This window comes from Solenopsis invicta, chromosome 14 (genome assembly GCF_016802725.1).
Source record: "Solenopsis invicta isolate M01_SB chromosome 14, UNIL_Sinv_3.0, whole genome shotgun sequence".
Taxonomy (NCBI): domain Eukaryota; kingdom Metazoa; phylum Arthropoda; class Insecta; order Hymenoptera; family Formicidae; genus Solenopsis; species Solenopsis invicta.
Window position 1 is genome coordinate 13,144,052 of NC_052677.1, and position 17,008 is coordinate 13,161,059.

The following is a 17,008-nucleotide window of genomic DNA, read 5'->3' on the forward strand; positions in this document are numbered from 1 at the left end:
ATCTTTTTTTTTCGTTATCAAATTCTAATCAGGAATTTTATCTACAAATGTAAAGATATTTTCTGACGTAGGCACTCACCAGATTCAACTTCATAGCCTCATGAACTCCCTGCTAAGCATGTACGCCTCTCAGCACAGTAATCCATGTAAAACAATGAAGAACGCTTTTAAAATTACCACAGCGACAGGGCAACATGTAGGCGAAGTTACCGTCTTCATCCGCGTCTCGTGCTTTGGCAGGAAGATCGTCACGCAATTTCAGCTTCCTCATAATAGGCAACCCTATCTTTTCAAGGGTGTTGACGAGGGCCCTGTATATCAATGCAAGAGGGTCGCTTCCGCTACGGATAAATGGCCGATAAAATGCGTGTGCTCTTCTAAGAATGGTAACGGCAGCGGAGAAGCTGCAAGAATGCGCCGCTACTCCGTTAGCGCCGACGAACACCAGCGAAAAAAACAATTAAAGGATATCAAGAAAGATAAATGTTCACCATGTTGTCGTGGTGAACGTGATATCATCAAGAGCAAGGAAACTGTTAGAAAATGTGGCTGCATCATTAAAGAAGAGCGGACTTGCAACTGTGCCCGGTCAAATATCAAATATTCAACACGAGTGGAGGAAAGACGGTTCTAAAAATCAATGAATAAAAAATTCAGAAATCAAGATATTCGATAGCGAAGGCTGTCAACCAATCGATAATCATTTCCCATTGTTTCGATCTTCATGCATTCATGCGCGCTCCTGCGTATTTAAATCTCAGTTTATTCCTGTCCAGCATCGCGGGGGGCGTCGTGATGAAACCAGAGGGATGCGATTGCAGGAGGAAGGGAGGCCCGGTCGACGACCCGCCGCTCTCATCCCCGCCAACCCCTTACCTCGCTGCGGGGTGCTAGGCCGATATTGTCGCGTCTGCGCGATGAACAACGTACGAGACAGTCGGGCTAAACGGGTTCGCGGTAGAGACGTGCCGTCGCGGCGTCGTGTGGCGTCGGGACGCGTGTCAACTCCTCGCCGATTTCGGTAGAGGCGCCTGACCGTGGTGTTGATGGCACCCCAGCAACAGCAACAACCAGGGTGCTCGCCACGGACATCCTCGCGCGATCATGAACAGCTCGCCGCAAAACACGAGCACCGCCGGCACCGGGCAACGTCGAACAGCCGGTGTCGATAACAGCGACGAGGAGGAATGGAGCGGCGTCGTCGAATGTGTAATTACCCTCGAGTTGCTTCTATCTATTCTCGCGCCCCGCGATTATCCGATTAAATCGAGAAGAAAATGGAGGAATTATTGTATTCGTACTAACACATCAATCTGAATAATTAATTTGATTTGTAAAGTAATACCTGTATATCCTTCGGCTTACTCGTTGTTTTTAAGAAATCGCAGGAATTTCATTTCATCAGTTGTTACGCACGATGACTCTTATAATTCTTTTCAGATCTTTATCAGATCTGATATAAAGTTGCATAAAATAGTCTTAAATTACTAATCCTAGTAATAAGCGTTTCTTTTTTTTTCACTTCAGGCCGTTCTTGAGAGAACCAAGTCCGATAGGGTTGCACGCGCTGATGAAGATAGACGTCGCCGGACGATCATCGTTGAGAAGAAAAACGGCACGTACGGTTTCACGTTACAGGTGATGCAAATTTGTTATTCATGTTATTACATCGGATAAGAAACGTGATATCTCGACTCCATCTCGACCGCTTATTCTATTCCATATCCGCGTAATCTAAAAACTCAAAGAAAATTAATTAAGGGTGTTTTATTTATACAAATACATTTCAAGTGTGTCTCAATCATCAATAATTTAATCTTGATCGATTTCAGAGCTACGGAATACACTACAAGAGGGAGCAGGAAATAGAGATGGTAACTTACGTGGATTACGTGGAATATGATGGACCAGCGTTCAAAGCTGGTATGCGGGAGGGTGACGTGATACTCTCTATAAACGGCCACGAGATGGACAGGGCTGATCACAAAACTCTAGTGAACTTTATCAAGAACTGTGATACCAGAATGCGGATGGTCGTGTCCTTCGAAGACTGTGTCAGAAAGGTAGGCAAAAATCTTACAGTCGTTGACAGACTTGCAATTTCAACGTGATCCTTACCAATTTAAGGACAACGTAAAACTGAATTTTGGTGAGCTAAACGTATGGATGATTCCAGGTGGAATTACACATGCGTTATATCGAGTTACAACGCGCTCTCCAGTCTCGTTTAGGCGAACTGGAGAGGTTGTGCGAGAGAGAACGGTCTATTTTAATGGGACGATGGAAAACCCATTCACTGCCAGCGCGCAAAAGAACGCCTAATAGCATCGGCACTAATCTCAACCAACCATCGCCCTCTTCTAGCTTCAACTCTTCCACGATTCAATGCTGCCGGCCAGCAACCTCCACTGAGCACCTTCTACTTTATAACGTGGTAGCCGCTACTCTGTTTCTGTAATAAGAATCAAAATATTGGTGCTACAAACACAGTAAAGTTTCCAAATATTTTATAATCAATTTTCGTAATTATATTTATAATTATTCCTGAAGTCACATGGCTACGATAAGATTTTATAATCATTTCTACATTCGCGCGATTCAAATAATCTGAATGCAGATGTCTTTTCCAGTTCGCGGATGGACGACCATGTCTTATACCACGTAGCGCCGCTTGCCTTGTGACAGTCGGTCCGCCTCGTTCTCGCAGCGACCATCATCACTTTCTCTCGAAGATATCAAGCGAATCCGCGGTGACCTCTTTGCGCCATAGTTACCATCAGGCAAACGGTATGATGGGTACACCTGCAAAGAGTAAATCTCACAAACAATCCTGCCAGCAGCAGTCATCGGCTGCTGGTGAAGGACCATCATTACACTCGGCTCCTCAGAACAATCTTTGTGTCGCTTGCATCTCCAGCGCAAATCGTCGCCGAGAGCAATCCGACAGCGTTAGTCTAGATGCTTATGATCTCGCTAGTCCCTGCTGCGATCCGAATTGCGTGCCTAGTCGTCGACGTCGTGAGAAACAACGACGCGCTCGCAACGAACAAGCTCTCCATCAACAGCAGCAGCAGCAGCAGCAGCAGCAACAACAGCAACAACAGCAAGCCAATATACAACACCATCACGCTCAAGGACGAGATCAACAATCGCAGCAACAGTCGCAGCAGCCTAACACTCACAGTTGCCCTCGCACATCCGGCCATAGTCTTCATTCAATTACCAGTAGTGATGTCTCGACGACAGCCGAAAGCGTCGCCTCCTGCTCCACTAGCCTCAGCACCGACACCCTGTACTGGGACCCGAGTGTGCACCAGCGACCACCGCCGTGCCTTCAGTACGCCAAACCTAAATCCTGGGATAATCTAACTACCAAAGCCTTCGGCGGTTACGGCTTCGGTTATGGTTATTTGGACACTGTGACTATCAAAACCCACAGCGCGGAACGTCCTGGTAAAGGATCACACAGCAGCGGCGGCGGTAGTGGCAGATCAAAGACGCCAGTCGGTACCATACAGCGAAAGAACAGCGGTGCCAGCGGCAGTACTGCATACTCTACCGCGACGAGTTCGACAGTCAGTCGACACTTCCAGCCGACCAAGTCGACGGAGAGCTTGCTCATTCCGCTGGGACCATACCAAGGCGATCTCGACCAGGCAAGTCTAAGCTGCGAGTGCCTGGACGGCGGTGGAGCTGGATCACGATTTATTCAGCTAGATAAACATAAGCGCGTTGATGAGGCGGGATACGTCTCGTTGACCCACGCGCAAGTCAGACATCGACGGTCTAGTCATTCCGACGGAAAACTAAGGGCTATCAATAATCCCGAAGTCACGCGATTGTAATATGCTTTAAATATGTCTTAAATCAAGCTATATGCTAATAAAGCATAAATATATATTGCTTTTGCTTTTTATTTTTCTAACCAGAGATGGATGGAGATAGGATTACGAAAACAAACAGATCATTCATACATTTCTCAAAATGACGTAGAAATTTTTAAATAATTTGTATCTTTAAGCCACTGCTTATACGTTTTGAAATTTTTGTATCTTTAAACTAAATTTGTAGATACTTTACCCGCCACCGCTGTGTGTTGCATTTGTTTTTCACGTCGCCGTATAAATCAATTCGTCTAATACCCATTTTTAACAATGTAGATTAAATTTAATCTCAGTTTAATTTATTCTTTCTAATTAAAATTAGAAAAAGAATAAAGTTGAACAGAGATTAATCTGCATTGATAGAAATATATGTTCTTTGCACTGCTAAAACTTTGTATTATGTGCTGTCAGTTTATCTACGCATACAATATCCCTAATAAATTTTTTGTTAAAAATATTATAAAACATAAGATTATTTTAAATACATAAATGTTAACAGCGCGTGTATATTATCCATTCAACGAAATATATAAGCAGTTTCTTTGGCTAAAAATTATCATCTCGGTATAATAACGCACTAAAAGCAAAAGTTTCGGTTCAACAAATACTGTTATTTCAACATATGTTGTAATAAAATGTTCTCTAACTCAACATATTTGTTTTCAATTCAGAATGACCACTAATAATTGCGCGTTGTTCAACTTTGGCCATTTTGTTCATATACAGATATTACAAAGTGGACAATCTGACTATACACACATACACATTTTCCTTTCTATATATACATACGTACGCAAACACATACACACATGAATGCACCTGCGCGCGCATACACAGATGGTATACACGATCGATTCGCACAATCTCTTCGTCTACTCTTAACGCATGTGTGTGTATGTATATATGTGTGTGTGTGTGTGTGTGTGTTTACATACATGCTGGTTCATAGTGTGCAACAAGTATGTACACAATTTAGCGTATATGTATATCTCCGTACGTGATCACATGTCTGTACATGTGCACCAAATATCGCGAACCATCGAGTCGAAAAATAAATTATGTCGTTACCTGCCCTCCTTTTCCTCTAAATGCGCATCCAAGCTTACGTCATGGACACTTGGATCCCTTCGAGCTAATAAGAAGCTAAATGATCACTTAACTGTATACTATATAATGTGTACTGTACATCAAAAAGTGCAAGATTTCCTTCTTCATATTTTGACACTTGTAGATCTTCAATTGGAAATAAACCTCATAGGATCTTCGAATTTCCATGTTCTAACTTATCTTCAAATGTACAGTTACTAAAATGGTTACTTCTTCAGATCCTTAGGCTTTTCCTTTTCCAAACTCTTCATGCGAGTCTCTCGAGTTTCAAATCTCGATGTCCAACCAAAGGTCGAAGGTCGTGGAATCTTCGAAGAAGATACAACTCGAGTCTTTAAACTCTCAGAGTCTAGGATACGTCGCGTATCTTTGGATTTTTATATCCTAAATTAATCCTCGTAAATAATCAAATCTAAAATCATTTAGAATCCTCGAATCTTAGAATTTTAGGCTCCTAAAATTCTAAGCCGCTAAATTCTTGACTTTTTCTAATTTACAGGATTATAGAAAAGACGTGGGCTAGCTGTCTAAATTGCCGCTTGCATGCAACTGCAGCTTCCGAAGACGACAAAATAGTTTTGCTTTAAAAGCCTCAAAGCACCTTGAATACGTTTCTCATACAGGAGTGGAGCAGATAGGACTAAGGAAAGGCCTGCCTCGATGTTCTCTAGAAGAAGCATCGGGCTCTAAAAGACACTTTCAAATGGCCTTCTTTGAGCTTTCGTTATTCGCAGCGAATAAATGTGCATACTCCGTTCGGTTCGATAGTTGCGTCAGAACATCGTCTGTAAGAAATAAATAGACTTGAAGAAAAGATTCTCACCTCGTGATATATTAAGACACTTGTTTTCTCATAGCAGCTATATCGGTTTACAACGTCAGAAGCGAGAAATCACATATGACTACTTCTTTATTATATTATACATCATAAATTGATTTCTTCGTACGTCACTGCTCGAGTTTGTTAATAAAAATTGAAATGTACAGAAAACTTTTTTGTTCGATTTTATCAATAAATTCATGTATAATTTTTTTTCTGACATTCAATATGGCTGCAATGAAACAAGTTGCTTGTGCAAGAAAATAGCTCGTAATCAAAGATGTTTACCAAAGCTGACTGTGCAAGCATTATCAACATTTCTGGCCTGCTGAAAGATCTTGTCAGATTCCTCTGGCTGCATACGTATCGATAACCTCAAGGCTTTTCTGAGTTCCGATTGAGTTAAACATGTTGCTGTTTTCGAGCCGCATATCTATAACACAATGTAAACATGCAAAAATAAAAGTTTACATACTATGTATATACATTAGACTTATACTTAAACAGTTTGCACTTACGTCAAATGCAATCTCGACCTTGTCTAGTTCCGAAGACGCGTTCGCCGTCGCCAGCACGGTGAAGATATATTCCTCAAGATCGATCTTACCCTGTCCAAACTGTAAAATGATATACATAATTTTCTAAATTAATACTTTATTTAAATTTTGTATTATACATGAACTTTTATTATAACACAAATTTTTACTTTAATCTATTATAACTTTTTGTTATGTACAAACTTTATTTAAATTTTGTATTACATACGAACCTTATCATGAATGCGAAACAATTGTTGAGTGATTGGATCCTTATCATCCAATCTGAGGATCTGCGCAAACTCTTGCAAATTTACTTCGCCAAAGTTGTTCATCTTCTTCTGAACAAGTTCTTCTTCCGTTTTCGATGCCACTAAACTATGACAAATAAAGCAAAATTATCTAAATTTTAATTAATTACGTAATGTAAGTTTATTTCTTGCAACTTACCCTAATTTGTACCGAAGTTTATGGCTTTTTACGATATTAGACGCATGCGGCAAGTGTAACTGATGGGCCTTCCTAATGATTCGGCAATCATCATATGTATAATCCGAAACAGGAATTTTCAACGCTCTGTAAAATCAAAAGAATAATCTTTTCGGGGATCCAAGCAACATGTAATATTGCGGCAATATTGTAACAACATTGTAACATTGTTGCAATGTTATTACAATGTTTTATCTGAACATTAACTTTCAAAACTCCTAGTTTACGCTGTAAATAAAACTCACTCTGCCATAAGACGTCGTACATTATTTGCATACAATTTGGGATCCAGTTTTTCCGCTTCGCTCGGATTATAAACAGGAAGAAATTCGATTTCACAGCTGCTATTTAACTGCGTTAACGTCAACCATAACAATTTCAATCTGCAACGGATGCAAAGCAACAGATAAACCATAACACAAAAAATAAACGTGTAAAAATAATTTTAAAAAAAAGAGGAAGGCGCTTCTCTATACTTACGCGCCAGGACCTTCCCATGTCCACGTTACCGTGTCTAATTTGTTGGGATATCTGATGCACACAGGTTGTACCGGCACACCGGGATAAAAGGCGCCTGATTTAAACGTAATCAAGCATGACCGGTTTGTACAGGTACCTTCGGGAAATATCATAACCTGAGGAGAAAATAGTCGGGTCAATTACATCAGCAGACGCAAAAGTAGTGATTTGCGTCTTGATTGCAAGCTCTCGTGTATCTCGCATCCTTGAATTATTGAGAACGTGAGAGTACAACTTCCGCAATCTTTGCAAACTCAGTTTTACAAACTTCATAAACTCTGTATAAATATTGATTTTTAATCACTTAAAGTTCGTTACATGTTACTACTTTAAGGGACGAGTCCAAAAATAAAAATATGTCACATAAGTACAAATCCTAAATATTTAGATTAGACTTTACTTTTCAAATTTATAATAAATTAAAGAAATTGTTCGAGATGCCTACCAACATCTTGAGAGATCATAATGCGTATTAGTAAACATGAGGTTACATCAACAAATGCGGTAGTGTGCGCGTTAATTCAATTTATATTTATACATATGTATATATTCTATCTATATATTACCTCTCTCACTTTCTCTTTCTCTCGCTGTTTGTACATTCTTTATACACTATAAACTCCACTAATAATTAAATGTTTTGTAAAATAATTACTGTTAGTTGCGCTAGATCTTATTGGCATTAATGATTTTATTAAATAAATTTGCTTACTTGTGGCCAATCTTCCTTGGAAGTAGTCCTTTCAATGATCTCTTTGATAGTATTCTGACGAGAATTCGGATCTTCCCTCCACACGTAGACCGGTTGTGTGTAGTTGATGAGTTCTATGTATATCAAACATCAAAAGAAAAACCAAAAATATAATCGATTGCACAAATGCTAACTAATAATTACGACTTGGATCTCTCTTAATTTTATTCGGATTTATTGAACCAATTATCTTTAGTTTTGCTGCGTAAGAAGTTCTTTTGAACTAATGCACTTGTAAGAAAGTCTTCCGAATGATTTGTCATAATTGGTTAAAGTCGATCAGTCAATGACCATCGGAGACCGGAAATTCATTACAACATCCTTGCAAAAGATCGATTATTTTGCAAGTATGCATAAATAAACGGACCATTGTTTCATTAAATTACAATCACACGGAGCGTTAAGTAACGGAATTCTTACAAGTGCATCTACTTCAAAATTATTCGATATAAAATGGTGAATGGGATTCATTAATCAATACGAAACATATAATATTATTAATTCAAAAAGGATATAAATAATTGATTTTTTTTAAAGTTTGTTAATATTCGATCTTCACAAAGTAATGACAATCAACAGTTAAGATTGTTTAATTGACATTGCTTTCTGAAACTGTGTTCTGATATACAGTACTAAAAATCTATAGTATATGTATACTGAAAAGAGTCTAGTAATAATAATTGAATCCACATGATAGTTACAAAGCTTTGACGAAATAATTTCAATTAAATATTCAATTAATATAACCAAATATATAGTAATATTTAGTAACCGTTTAATAATCGATTGATTACTAAATATTATTAAATGTTTGATTATATTAATCAAATATTTAATTAAAATTATTTTTCCAAAGCTAGATTATTATTACTAAATTCTTTTTTTTTCAATGTAATATAAACTATAGATTTTCAGTATACTGGCAATGTATATCAAAACACCGCCTGTATATACGATGTAATAAAACAATAACGACATATAATACTGTACGTGCCGCTTTGAACATAATAATTATCTTTTTCGTTGCGCACGATTTTGAAATAAACATTACGGGGCATTTTTACATTCGCTAACAATACCGATGATGCCCGAGACCTCGATTTTCACTCAAAGATCTCACGTATTGTAACATTAGGCCTCGATAACTTCAATGACTTCTTCAGTATGCGTATCATAACGTTACATTATTTTACTTGGCTCAAGTCTAATCACGCACAAGTATTCGACGTCATATAATAAGAAATATCATGATTATTTCGAGTAACGTATTGATAAATTTACAGAAACGTTTTACGTAGAAACTGATATAAAGAAAAAAATGAAAAGAAACAGGAGTGTATCACCTACTTCCGATAAACGGATTCAATCCCGACTCTCGCCTGACGATGATCGAGGGGAATCCGGTGACGTAAACGATGCCGCCGTCCATAAAGGTCGAGTGCGGCGCGAGAACCAGAATCGGGGCTTCCGATCTGGAAGCCTGTTTTCCTCGGACCACGATTTTCATCCCGCCGGCCTGGTAAGTGAGCCGACCCACGAAACATATCCATGGCACTATCTTTCTGCAGGTTTCAACCGACAAGGTACATGCAATGGAATTACTCGAGTACTGAATATTGTACCCCAAGTGTTTAAATATTTAGTTTCAACGAAGACGTATCCGCGACTTGATGGTATCGAAGAGAATGCAGAATATCGTGACAGCCGAGTGTGTGTCGATACTATATACATTCAAATCGTACTACGAAAGAGGGAAACGCGTTTACGAGCGACTGTGTCCGATAAACTTTCTACACGATCGAGCAACGGATAGAAAAGGGACAAAAAGACGGTGAAAGCGTTCGATTAGTAACTCAAGTTTCGTTGATCATCGTTAGTGCGCTTCGTAGAACTTAAATCGCATACTTGTACACGCGCGCGCATTCTCCTTTTTTTTCGTCTCTCTAATGCAATACGCGTAATAATGCAATATTCGGTCATTGTTAGTATCTACAAGTTTACACACATATCTGAATCTACAGTTTTTAGATAATATCAGGCACAATGTAAATTTCTAAGCAAAGATATTCAGTAATGCATCAGAGAGTTAATGAATAACGTATTATTCAATTAATTGAATAAAATCTTTAGTTTTTTTTAATTGAATCGCGACTTGTAATCTTATCAAATAAAATACTATATATATTTATAAGTGTGTTAGCAACAAATGTTAAAACTGTTAAAGTTAGTTGTTAAAGAATGTAAATCCCATCCACCATATTTGCACACATGAATACTATGTACATAAAATATATGATTAGAATAGAACATTGTAATTTTTATATCAATCTTTCGTTTTCAAAAGAAAAAAGGTCGCGAATCTAATTTAAGATTATTCATTTAGAAGTCATATTGCAGTTCGACCTTAAAATCAACAGTTTTCTTTTGCAGTTTCGCCAACGTTTAATCGACTACTGTAATTTATTTTATGGTCGACTTTCATTTGGAAAAAAAAACAAGCTCGAATGAACTTCTCTCTTATCATTCAGTTTAATTCAGCAACAAACGACAATGGGCGACCTACTTCCGAAGAAAGGGAGACGGCTACTCTCCCCTTTGGCAACGATGCTAGGCCCGCCAAGGTACACAACCGGAAGTGCATCGAAGAAGCTGGAATGTGGGGCGAGAGCCAACACCGGTGCATCCTTAGTTTCCGCTTTCCGGCCCTTGACCTTCAGGTGATGAAATCCACCGCAGATAAATAACGCCCGCATCATCCAGCAGATCACCACGCGCATGTCTCTGTTTTTGTTTAAGTCGTTTAATTTGCAATGCGCATGCACCATCGTCCGATGCGATTCTCTATTTCTACTCTCGACAAGGGATTCTAAAATTAGCGGAACTCTTATAAGCATTTCTCGGAAATTAAGGCAGTTCATCAAAAATTCGATTTCAGAAAACGATTTGTATTTTTAGTTCACGGAGATCCTTAAAACTAGACAAGTTTCAGAAGTTCAGAAAATACTTGAAAATATTGTGAACTAGAAAAATTGTTTCACTCTTTACATTTGTGTACGCAAATTAATAAATAATTATGCTCACATGCTCTTAACATTATGCTTACGTTCAAATAAAAGCTGATTTGATAGTGATACTAAATCCAAACAAACGTCTGCATCGTGAATAATTTAGAAGCTTACAATCCCATTGCGTGCAATATATGTGTATACTCAGTTACAATAAAAGTTCTTTAGAAATACTTTTTTCCAGCTAAACCCGTCATAACCTTTCGTTATGGTACAAGGTCTTCTTATAGACTTTTCTTGTCGCAAGACCTTGATAGTAACGCATGACTAAATTATGAAAGAGATATAAATAAGCAACACCACAACTTCACTAACAACTAACCACTGTTTCCTCATTTAAGTATACTAATCGATAGAGGGAATAACTTTACTTTTGTTTAATGAGTCACTTCGATAATTGGAATTATGAATGAAATGAAACTATGAATTATGACTTGATATGCTTGAATTCAAACATGAGGAAAAATGTACTTAAAACAGATTTTAGTGCTTATTAACATTTTTGTATCAATTATTAAATATATTTTTCAATTCTATAAACTGCATAGATACAAATCAGACTTGAAACGTAAACTGAATCATAAGTTAGGAATAATATCTTGAATTAATTATTTAATTTCAGATATTTTAATTACATTCAATTCAGATTATTTATTTTAAGATAAAATTTTAATCAAATTAGTTATTTCTTACATTGCAAATTCAATTCAAATTAATGAAATTAAAATATTATTTCCAGCTTCGATTTATGATTGAGTTTCAAGTCCGTTCACCCGTAGCGCTTTATAAAACTGAAAAATGTATTTAGTAACTGATACAGAAATATTATAAAGTATCTAAATTTGCTTTGACCAAAAAATAGCATTTTTCCGGGGTTATTTACATAATTCTAATATTTCACTTATTGAAATTAATTGATACTTGAGTTATAAGTTCAGAAAACACGTATTAATTCTGCCGGTGTCAATAAATTAACAAGACAACCGGTTAACCACATACTGTGTCAAAAATTATTAATAAATTACTACAAGAAGACCACACGAATCAAACGTTTCATTAAGCACGGAAATGTTGTAATAGTAATAAAATCGCAGACAAGGACTTTATTACCGATGAAAAGATAGACTTGTTTTAAATAAATTTGAATAAATATGTATTTTTAATATATAATTTTTATATCTTCCTTTCTTTTTTTATCATAAACAGCTAAAGGCCATTGGTTATATTGCCATCTCTAAATTTTGCATTTAATTCAAATTTATCGGGTTTACTGTGTAATCACAAGCATCATTAAATATAAAAATAATGTGTCAAACTCGTGTATGCAAAGGATTAAAAAATTAAAAAGGCCAAAAAACGAGCAATTCTGACATAAAATGTTAAAAAGAAAAAAATTATGTTTTTTTAAAAGGTTAATGACAATTACAACGTTTCAAACCTATTTCTTAATCTGAATTGAATGTGATTAAAATAACATTTGAAATTAAATAATTAATTCGAGACATTATTCCTAGCTTATAATTCAATTTACATTTAAAGTCTGACCTCGGTATCGGCATGCAGTTTATAGAACTGAAAATGTATTTAATAATTGATACAGAAATATTAAGCAATTTTTAAAGCTTCCTTCTTTTAAAATTACGTTATGTTTTATATATTTTGTTAAATATCATTTAGCTGAAGAAGATCCTGTGATGTTCGAAACGTTCTAATCATTATATATTTTTTTAAATATAGGATTTTTAAATATAATTTTTCCTTCTTAACACCTTATGTCAGAATTGCTGGTTTCTTAGCCTTTTATTATTAAATACCTTTGAAAAATTCTAGATTTAAGGATCTCTAAGTGTGATTGGTGTAGATTTAAGTATAGTTTTAATCTGCCAGTAAAACGAGGTAATACCATACCAGCACAGAGGTTAAAAAGCGATCCCAAAAGGTATGATTATGTTAACATGAATAGCATGATAGAAAGAGGATTCGGAATAAAGAATAAAAGAGGAAGAGAGTAAACGGAAGAGGACCGTTTTCTCGCCGCAATTATTCTGACGCTTGATTTCCTTCAAACATACCGTCTCCATCCTTTCAGAGGAGCTCGTCGAAGATCCTCTTCAGATATTCCATGCAGACCAAAGCAGGCCAATAACCACGCTAGGATCATCAAAGTCGTGATTGCGGCTAGCCTAAACGGTAGAAGGGCGATCGTCAGGAATACAGTCTGTAACACCAAAACATCACCGGGTCAATCTTGTCAGAAATCGGTTAAATTTTCATATCTATAAGTCGACTTTATATTTGATATCGTATATTTCGATTACATATAAAATCGAGATGAATATCAATTTGATTTTTGATCTGTAGGTCCGGAGATTTCTGTTCGATAATAAACAATAATAATCAAACACATTAAACATATTCACGCTTTCTAAATGTTACGCAGATATTAACATTTCAAACAAGAAAATGTGTTAGAAAATGTATGTCGAACAGTACACATAAGAAGTTCATTAAGTCGACGGAATATTCTCGCGGTATCGCAAGATCGTAAAAAATGGGACACGCAGGTAAGTAAGTAACTGGCTCTTGAATAAACTTAGCACTTGTCTCGCGGTCAAGGTTACGACACGTCCATCAGAAGGTTTCGGCTTTCCGTCTTGTAAAAATGAGGCGAAAGAAAGAATGAAGCGCAGAAGAGATGGGATGCGAGTACCGTTTGCTACGTTTCACTGTTCCGTTAGGCGCACATTAGTCGTGCTTCAGCCGCACTTCGTCTCATCGCGTTTCATCTCATTGAAATGAATACAAGATACTAATGCGCCGGATGTGTGATGTGTAAAAGTAAGTCGGGTGTCTATCGAAGTCTATTAAATTTATTTGTTATAAAATAAATATCTCTCGACCCAGATCAATTCGTATGTGACTGCCATGACATCATTCTGTCGCAGACAAAGGTAAAAGAGAATTGGGACAGTGATTAGACAAGAAAACTGAACACACGAACTTTGCGCATGAATGTCAAGACAATGTATCTGGAATACAATTTTAACGGAGATCAACAAGACTTTTGGTTTGAATTATTCAGATCAATAACGTTATGCAAATAACAATAATGAAGAGGCCGTCCACGCGTTCGTCATGCGCTGATTTTTGCCTAGAAAGTTGTCTCGCGGACGTAACTGTAAATTCCAAGGGCCCGTGTTGCGTTATTTCGCAACGAAGATATGCTGGAAAATCATACATCAATGTGCACATGCAACATTAATGCAAAATAATATTCACTATCCATATTCATTCAACGTACGAACATTCATTTGCTACTGACTAAAAAGTGAAATGCAGCTGGAATAATTGGAGCAAAAAAAAGAGAGAACAAATGCGATATGAATAAAAGTATATGATACAATTTCGTCGATTTTCTCAATTTTTACATTTCAGCTTGATTTCGCGTTACGATGTTGCAGTCTTTCGTTCACTCGCCACGCATCTAAAATGCGGGCTTTCTACGCGTCCAAGACTTCACTGCTGTTTTAACAAGAGAAAGCATCACGAAGGAGCGCCACTCGCAGCTGTGTTAACGGCTAGAAAAGAGTGACTGCAATTTTAATGGCCGGTAAAATATGTGGACGGTGAAAAACATTGGAGTGGCGTCACTTTTCGCGAAATCTGAATTAGAACATGAAGAAACAAGTTTAACGAGCGCGAGAAACGTTTCTCATAAATAATCCAGGTCGACAGGCGTGAACTTAGATTTATGGACCTTTAAATTTAAGAAATCGGTGTACATAAAAGATGGAATTTATGTATGTACGTAAGAACCGCGGCTCGCACCAGGTGTCCAAGTTAACACATCTCGACGTGCCGGAGCGAGCGAGTTGATTTTGAAGAAGCGCAATACACACGTCCGACAATCAAACATACAACCAAACGCGCACGAACGTAGATAACGTAGATCAAGATAACATCTTGTTAGTAAAAGTCATCATTTTAGGAAAGAGCATTATCATTCCACTCGATAAGCTTTGAGCGATTACTTTGTGATGAATTCTTGATATAATTTTAAAGTTTTTTTTGTTATTTAAAAAGCTTAACTTTAAAATCGTTGCCATATATATTAAGAATTCATCACAGGATCTTCGTAAAAAGTGTATTGAGTGAGATCACAATGATTTTTTCTCAAAATAAAAATAATGACAGTCTTGATTCCATTATGGGATTCCATAAGTTTACACTCCTGGAGCGAAGAAAATACACTGCGTCAAACTTTCCAAATCACAAGTAATCGGGTATCGGAGCATCTAATCCAAGTGAATGTACCAATCATACGTGATGACCTTGTTCACGGCTGGTGCACGTGACTAACGTTCGTACTGCATTTCGCGTGGAAGTCCTCGCGACAACGCGCGCCACCGAGGAAAGTGGGGCGGAAATTGATACACGAGGCGCAAACATCACACGCCTCGCGCCGTGGACCATCGAGCGGACGTGTGACGAGAGGAGACAACGGCCCCTGGGATAGGGAGGACCGTAAATCTCCTTATCAGGAAAAATGACGAGGCGTCGTCGTCGAATAGATTGGCGGCCTGGCATGACCTGGCTGCCGATTCCCACTGCGTCGTGAAAGTCGGGCCGCGACCAACTTGAGGAAAACCGGCCTGTGTGCCTGTGCGATATCTTTCTCTCTCCTCGCGTTTGTCCACGCGCGAATGTTTTCTTTCCGCGTTATATTGCTCCTGTCCTTATTTCATCACAACCTGAAATTTGCAAGGCAATCTTACATAACGGTGACAATCGTTACACGTCGTGTGTTGTTTCAGATTATGCATACCGTTGCACTTATTACAACTCGGAGGGGGGGGACATTCGGAGATCGCTGGAGAAGAGGACAATTCCCTCTTAGAAAAACAATCATTTTCGCAGTTTACGGAATAAGCTTAGAGTTCGTCCCTGACGACTCAAGCCACGTCCGAATTATATTTCGTCATATTGTCGATCGTCATTGCCGCTTTCATCTGTTTCATCAAATGCGTAGAAAAGAGTTCCACGTAAATCTTTCTCTGCAAAACATTCACGCGCACTTTCTCGTGCACCGCGATCGAAGCACACCCGTTTTCCTCGGTGGCGACGGCAGTGGCAGTGGCAGTGGTGGCATCCCCCAAAACACGATCGCACGATCATCGATCCCATAAGAGAGCGAAGGACGGAAGCTGTGTCCTTTCCGAACATATACTGACCTTGAGCTTCTCGTAGGTCGAGCCGAGCTCGAGCCGATGCACGAAGGGGTTGAGAATGTCGGCGCCGAGGGAGGTGGCGTCGATGTCGTCGACGTGCTGTGGCCGCTCGTTCTTCGCGTTTCCGTTCATCGTGGAGGAAGGAAAATAGCCCGAGAAACTCGCCCGAGACTCCCGGGGATGGGGATGGAGTCCCTCGCGAACGTCCCTCGACTAACCAGACCTTCCACTGAGAAGATAAGCAGCGAGAGAGAGACAGAGAGAAAGAGAGAAGCAACACGAACGAAAGAGAGAGAGCGAGAGAATGTCGCGAAGCGATGTCGCACGTACCACGCACCCCTCCGTATGTGAAAGGGTTAACGGTCAACGGTAGACTGCGCTACCCGGACACGCGCCACCTCGAGCGCTCCTACGCGGCGCCTCCTCCCGCCGATTACGCGCGAGTGAGAAGCGAGCGAGCGAGCAAGTGAGAGAGAGAGAGAGAGAGAGAGCGAGCGCCGCCGCCGCCGCCGTCGGCGGCAGCGAGCGATGCCGACGACCCGGTTAGCGCTTGCCCGATGCTGTGCGAGGATTCACTGTTGGGAGCAGCTCGCGGGAGCACCTCGGACG

General features: G+C 38.8%; 3 protein-coding genes across 6 annotated transcripts; 2 read left to right on the forward strand and 1 right to left on the reverse strand.

The window, feature by feature from the left end:
- The first annotated feature begins 25 nt into the window (after positions 1-25).
- On the forward strand, positions 26-1,061 carry LOC113005025. The gene has a single exon (XM_026139907.2). The coding sequence runs from the start codon at positions 101-103 to the stop codon at positions 632-634; it is 534 nt and encodes a 177-aa protein (XP_025995692.1). The 5' UTR covers positions 26-100; the 3' UTR covers positions 635-1,061.
- Positions 787-3,903, forward strand: LOC105208205. 2 transcript variants are annotated; one of them, XM_026139904.2, is made up of 5 exons: positions 787-1,209; positions 1,528-1,638; positions 1,833-2,063; positions 2,177-2,434; positions 2,631-3,903. In XM_026139904.2, the coding sequence occupies exons 1-5, from the start codon at positions 1,105-1,107 to the stop codon at positions 3,843-3,845; spliced, it is 1,920 nt and encodes a 639-aa protein (XP_025995689.1). In that variant the 5' UTR covers positions 787-1,104; the 3' UTR covers positions 3,846-3,903. The 2 variants fall into 2 exon arrangements, with proteins under 2 accessions (XP_025995689.1, XP_039313544.1); XM_039457610.1 differs by having other exon boundaries at positions 839-1,209; positions 2,177-2,431.
- Positions 3,897-16,938, reverse strand: LOC105208206 (lysophosphatidylcholine acyltransferase). Of its 3 annotated transcripts, XM_011177999.3 has the most exons (12): positions 16,730-16,938; positions 16,403-16,612; positions 13,244-13,389; positions 10,670-10,887; positions 8,068-8,180; positions 7,317-7,471; positions 7,082-7,219; positions 6,798-6,923; positions 6,581-6,725; positions 6,330-6,428; positions 6,100-6,244; positions 3,897-5,776 (listed from the first exon to the last, which is right to left on the reverse strand). In XM_011177999.3, the coding sequence occupies exons 2-12, from the start codon at positions 16,529-16,531 to the stop codon at positions 5,691-5,693; spliced, it is 1,500 nt and encodes a 499-aa protein (XP_011176301.1). In that variant the 5' UTR covers positions 16,532-16,612; positions 16,730-16,938; the 3' UTR covers positions 3,897-5,690. The 3 variants fall into 3 exon arrangements, with proteins under 3 accessions (XP_011176301.1, XP_011176302.1, XP_011176303.1); XM_011178000.3 differs by lacking the exon at positions 10,670-10,887 and adding an exon at positions 9,454-9,668 and having other exon boundaries at positions 16,403-16,778; XM_011178001.3 differs by lacking the exons at positions 16,403-16,612; positions 16,730-16,938 and having other exon boundaries at positions 10,670-10,972; positions 13,244-13,378.
- Between the last annotated feature and the right edge of the window lie 70 nt (positions 16,939-17,008).

Bases quoted from the DNA above. Each gene is read 5' to 3' on its own strand.
- LOC113005025 (XM_026139907.2), top strand. From the start codon at position 101: ATGAACTCCCTGCTAAGCATGTACGCCTCTCAGCACAGTAATCCATGT.
- LOC105208205 (XM_026139904.2), top strand. From the start codon at position 1,105: ATGAACAGCTCGCCGCAAAACACGAGCACCGCCGGCACCGGGCAACGT. The intron at 1,639-1,832 runs GTGATGCAAATT...GATCGATTTCAG, and splicing joins CGTACGGTTTCACGTTACAG to AGCTACGGAATACACTACAA. The intron at 2,064-2,176 runs GTAGGCAAAAAT...GGATGATTCCAG, and splicing joins TCGAAGACTGTGTCAGAAAG to GTGGAATTACACATGCGTTA.
- LOC105208206 (XM_011177999.3), bottom strand. From the start codon at position 16,531: ATGAACGGAAACGCGAAGAACGAGCGGCCACAGCACGTCGACGACATC. The intron at 7,472-8,067 runs GTAAGCAAATTT...TTTTCTCCTCAG, and splicing joins CCAAGGAAGATTGGCCACAA to GTTATGATATTTCCCGAAGG. The intron at 5,777-6,099 runs GTAAACATCTTT...TATTTCTTACAG, and splicing joins TGCTTGCACAGTCAGCTTTG to ACGATGTTCTGACGCAACTA.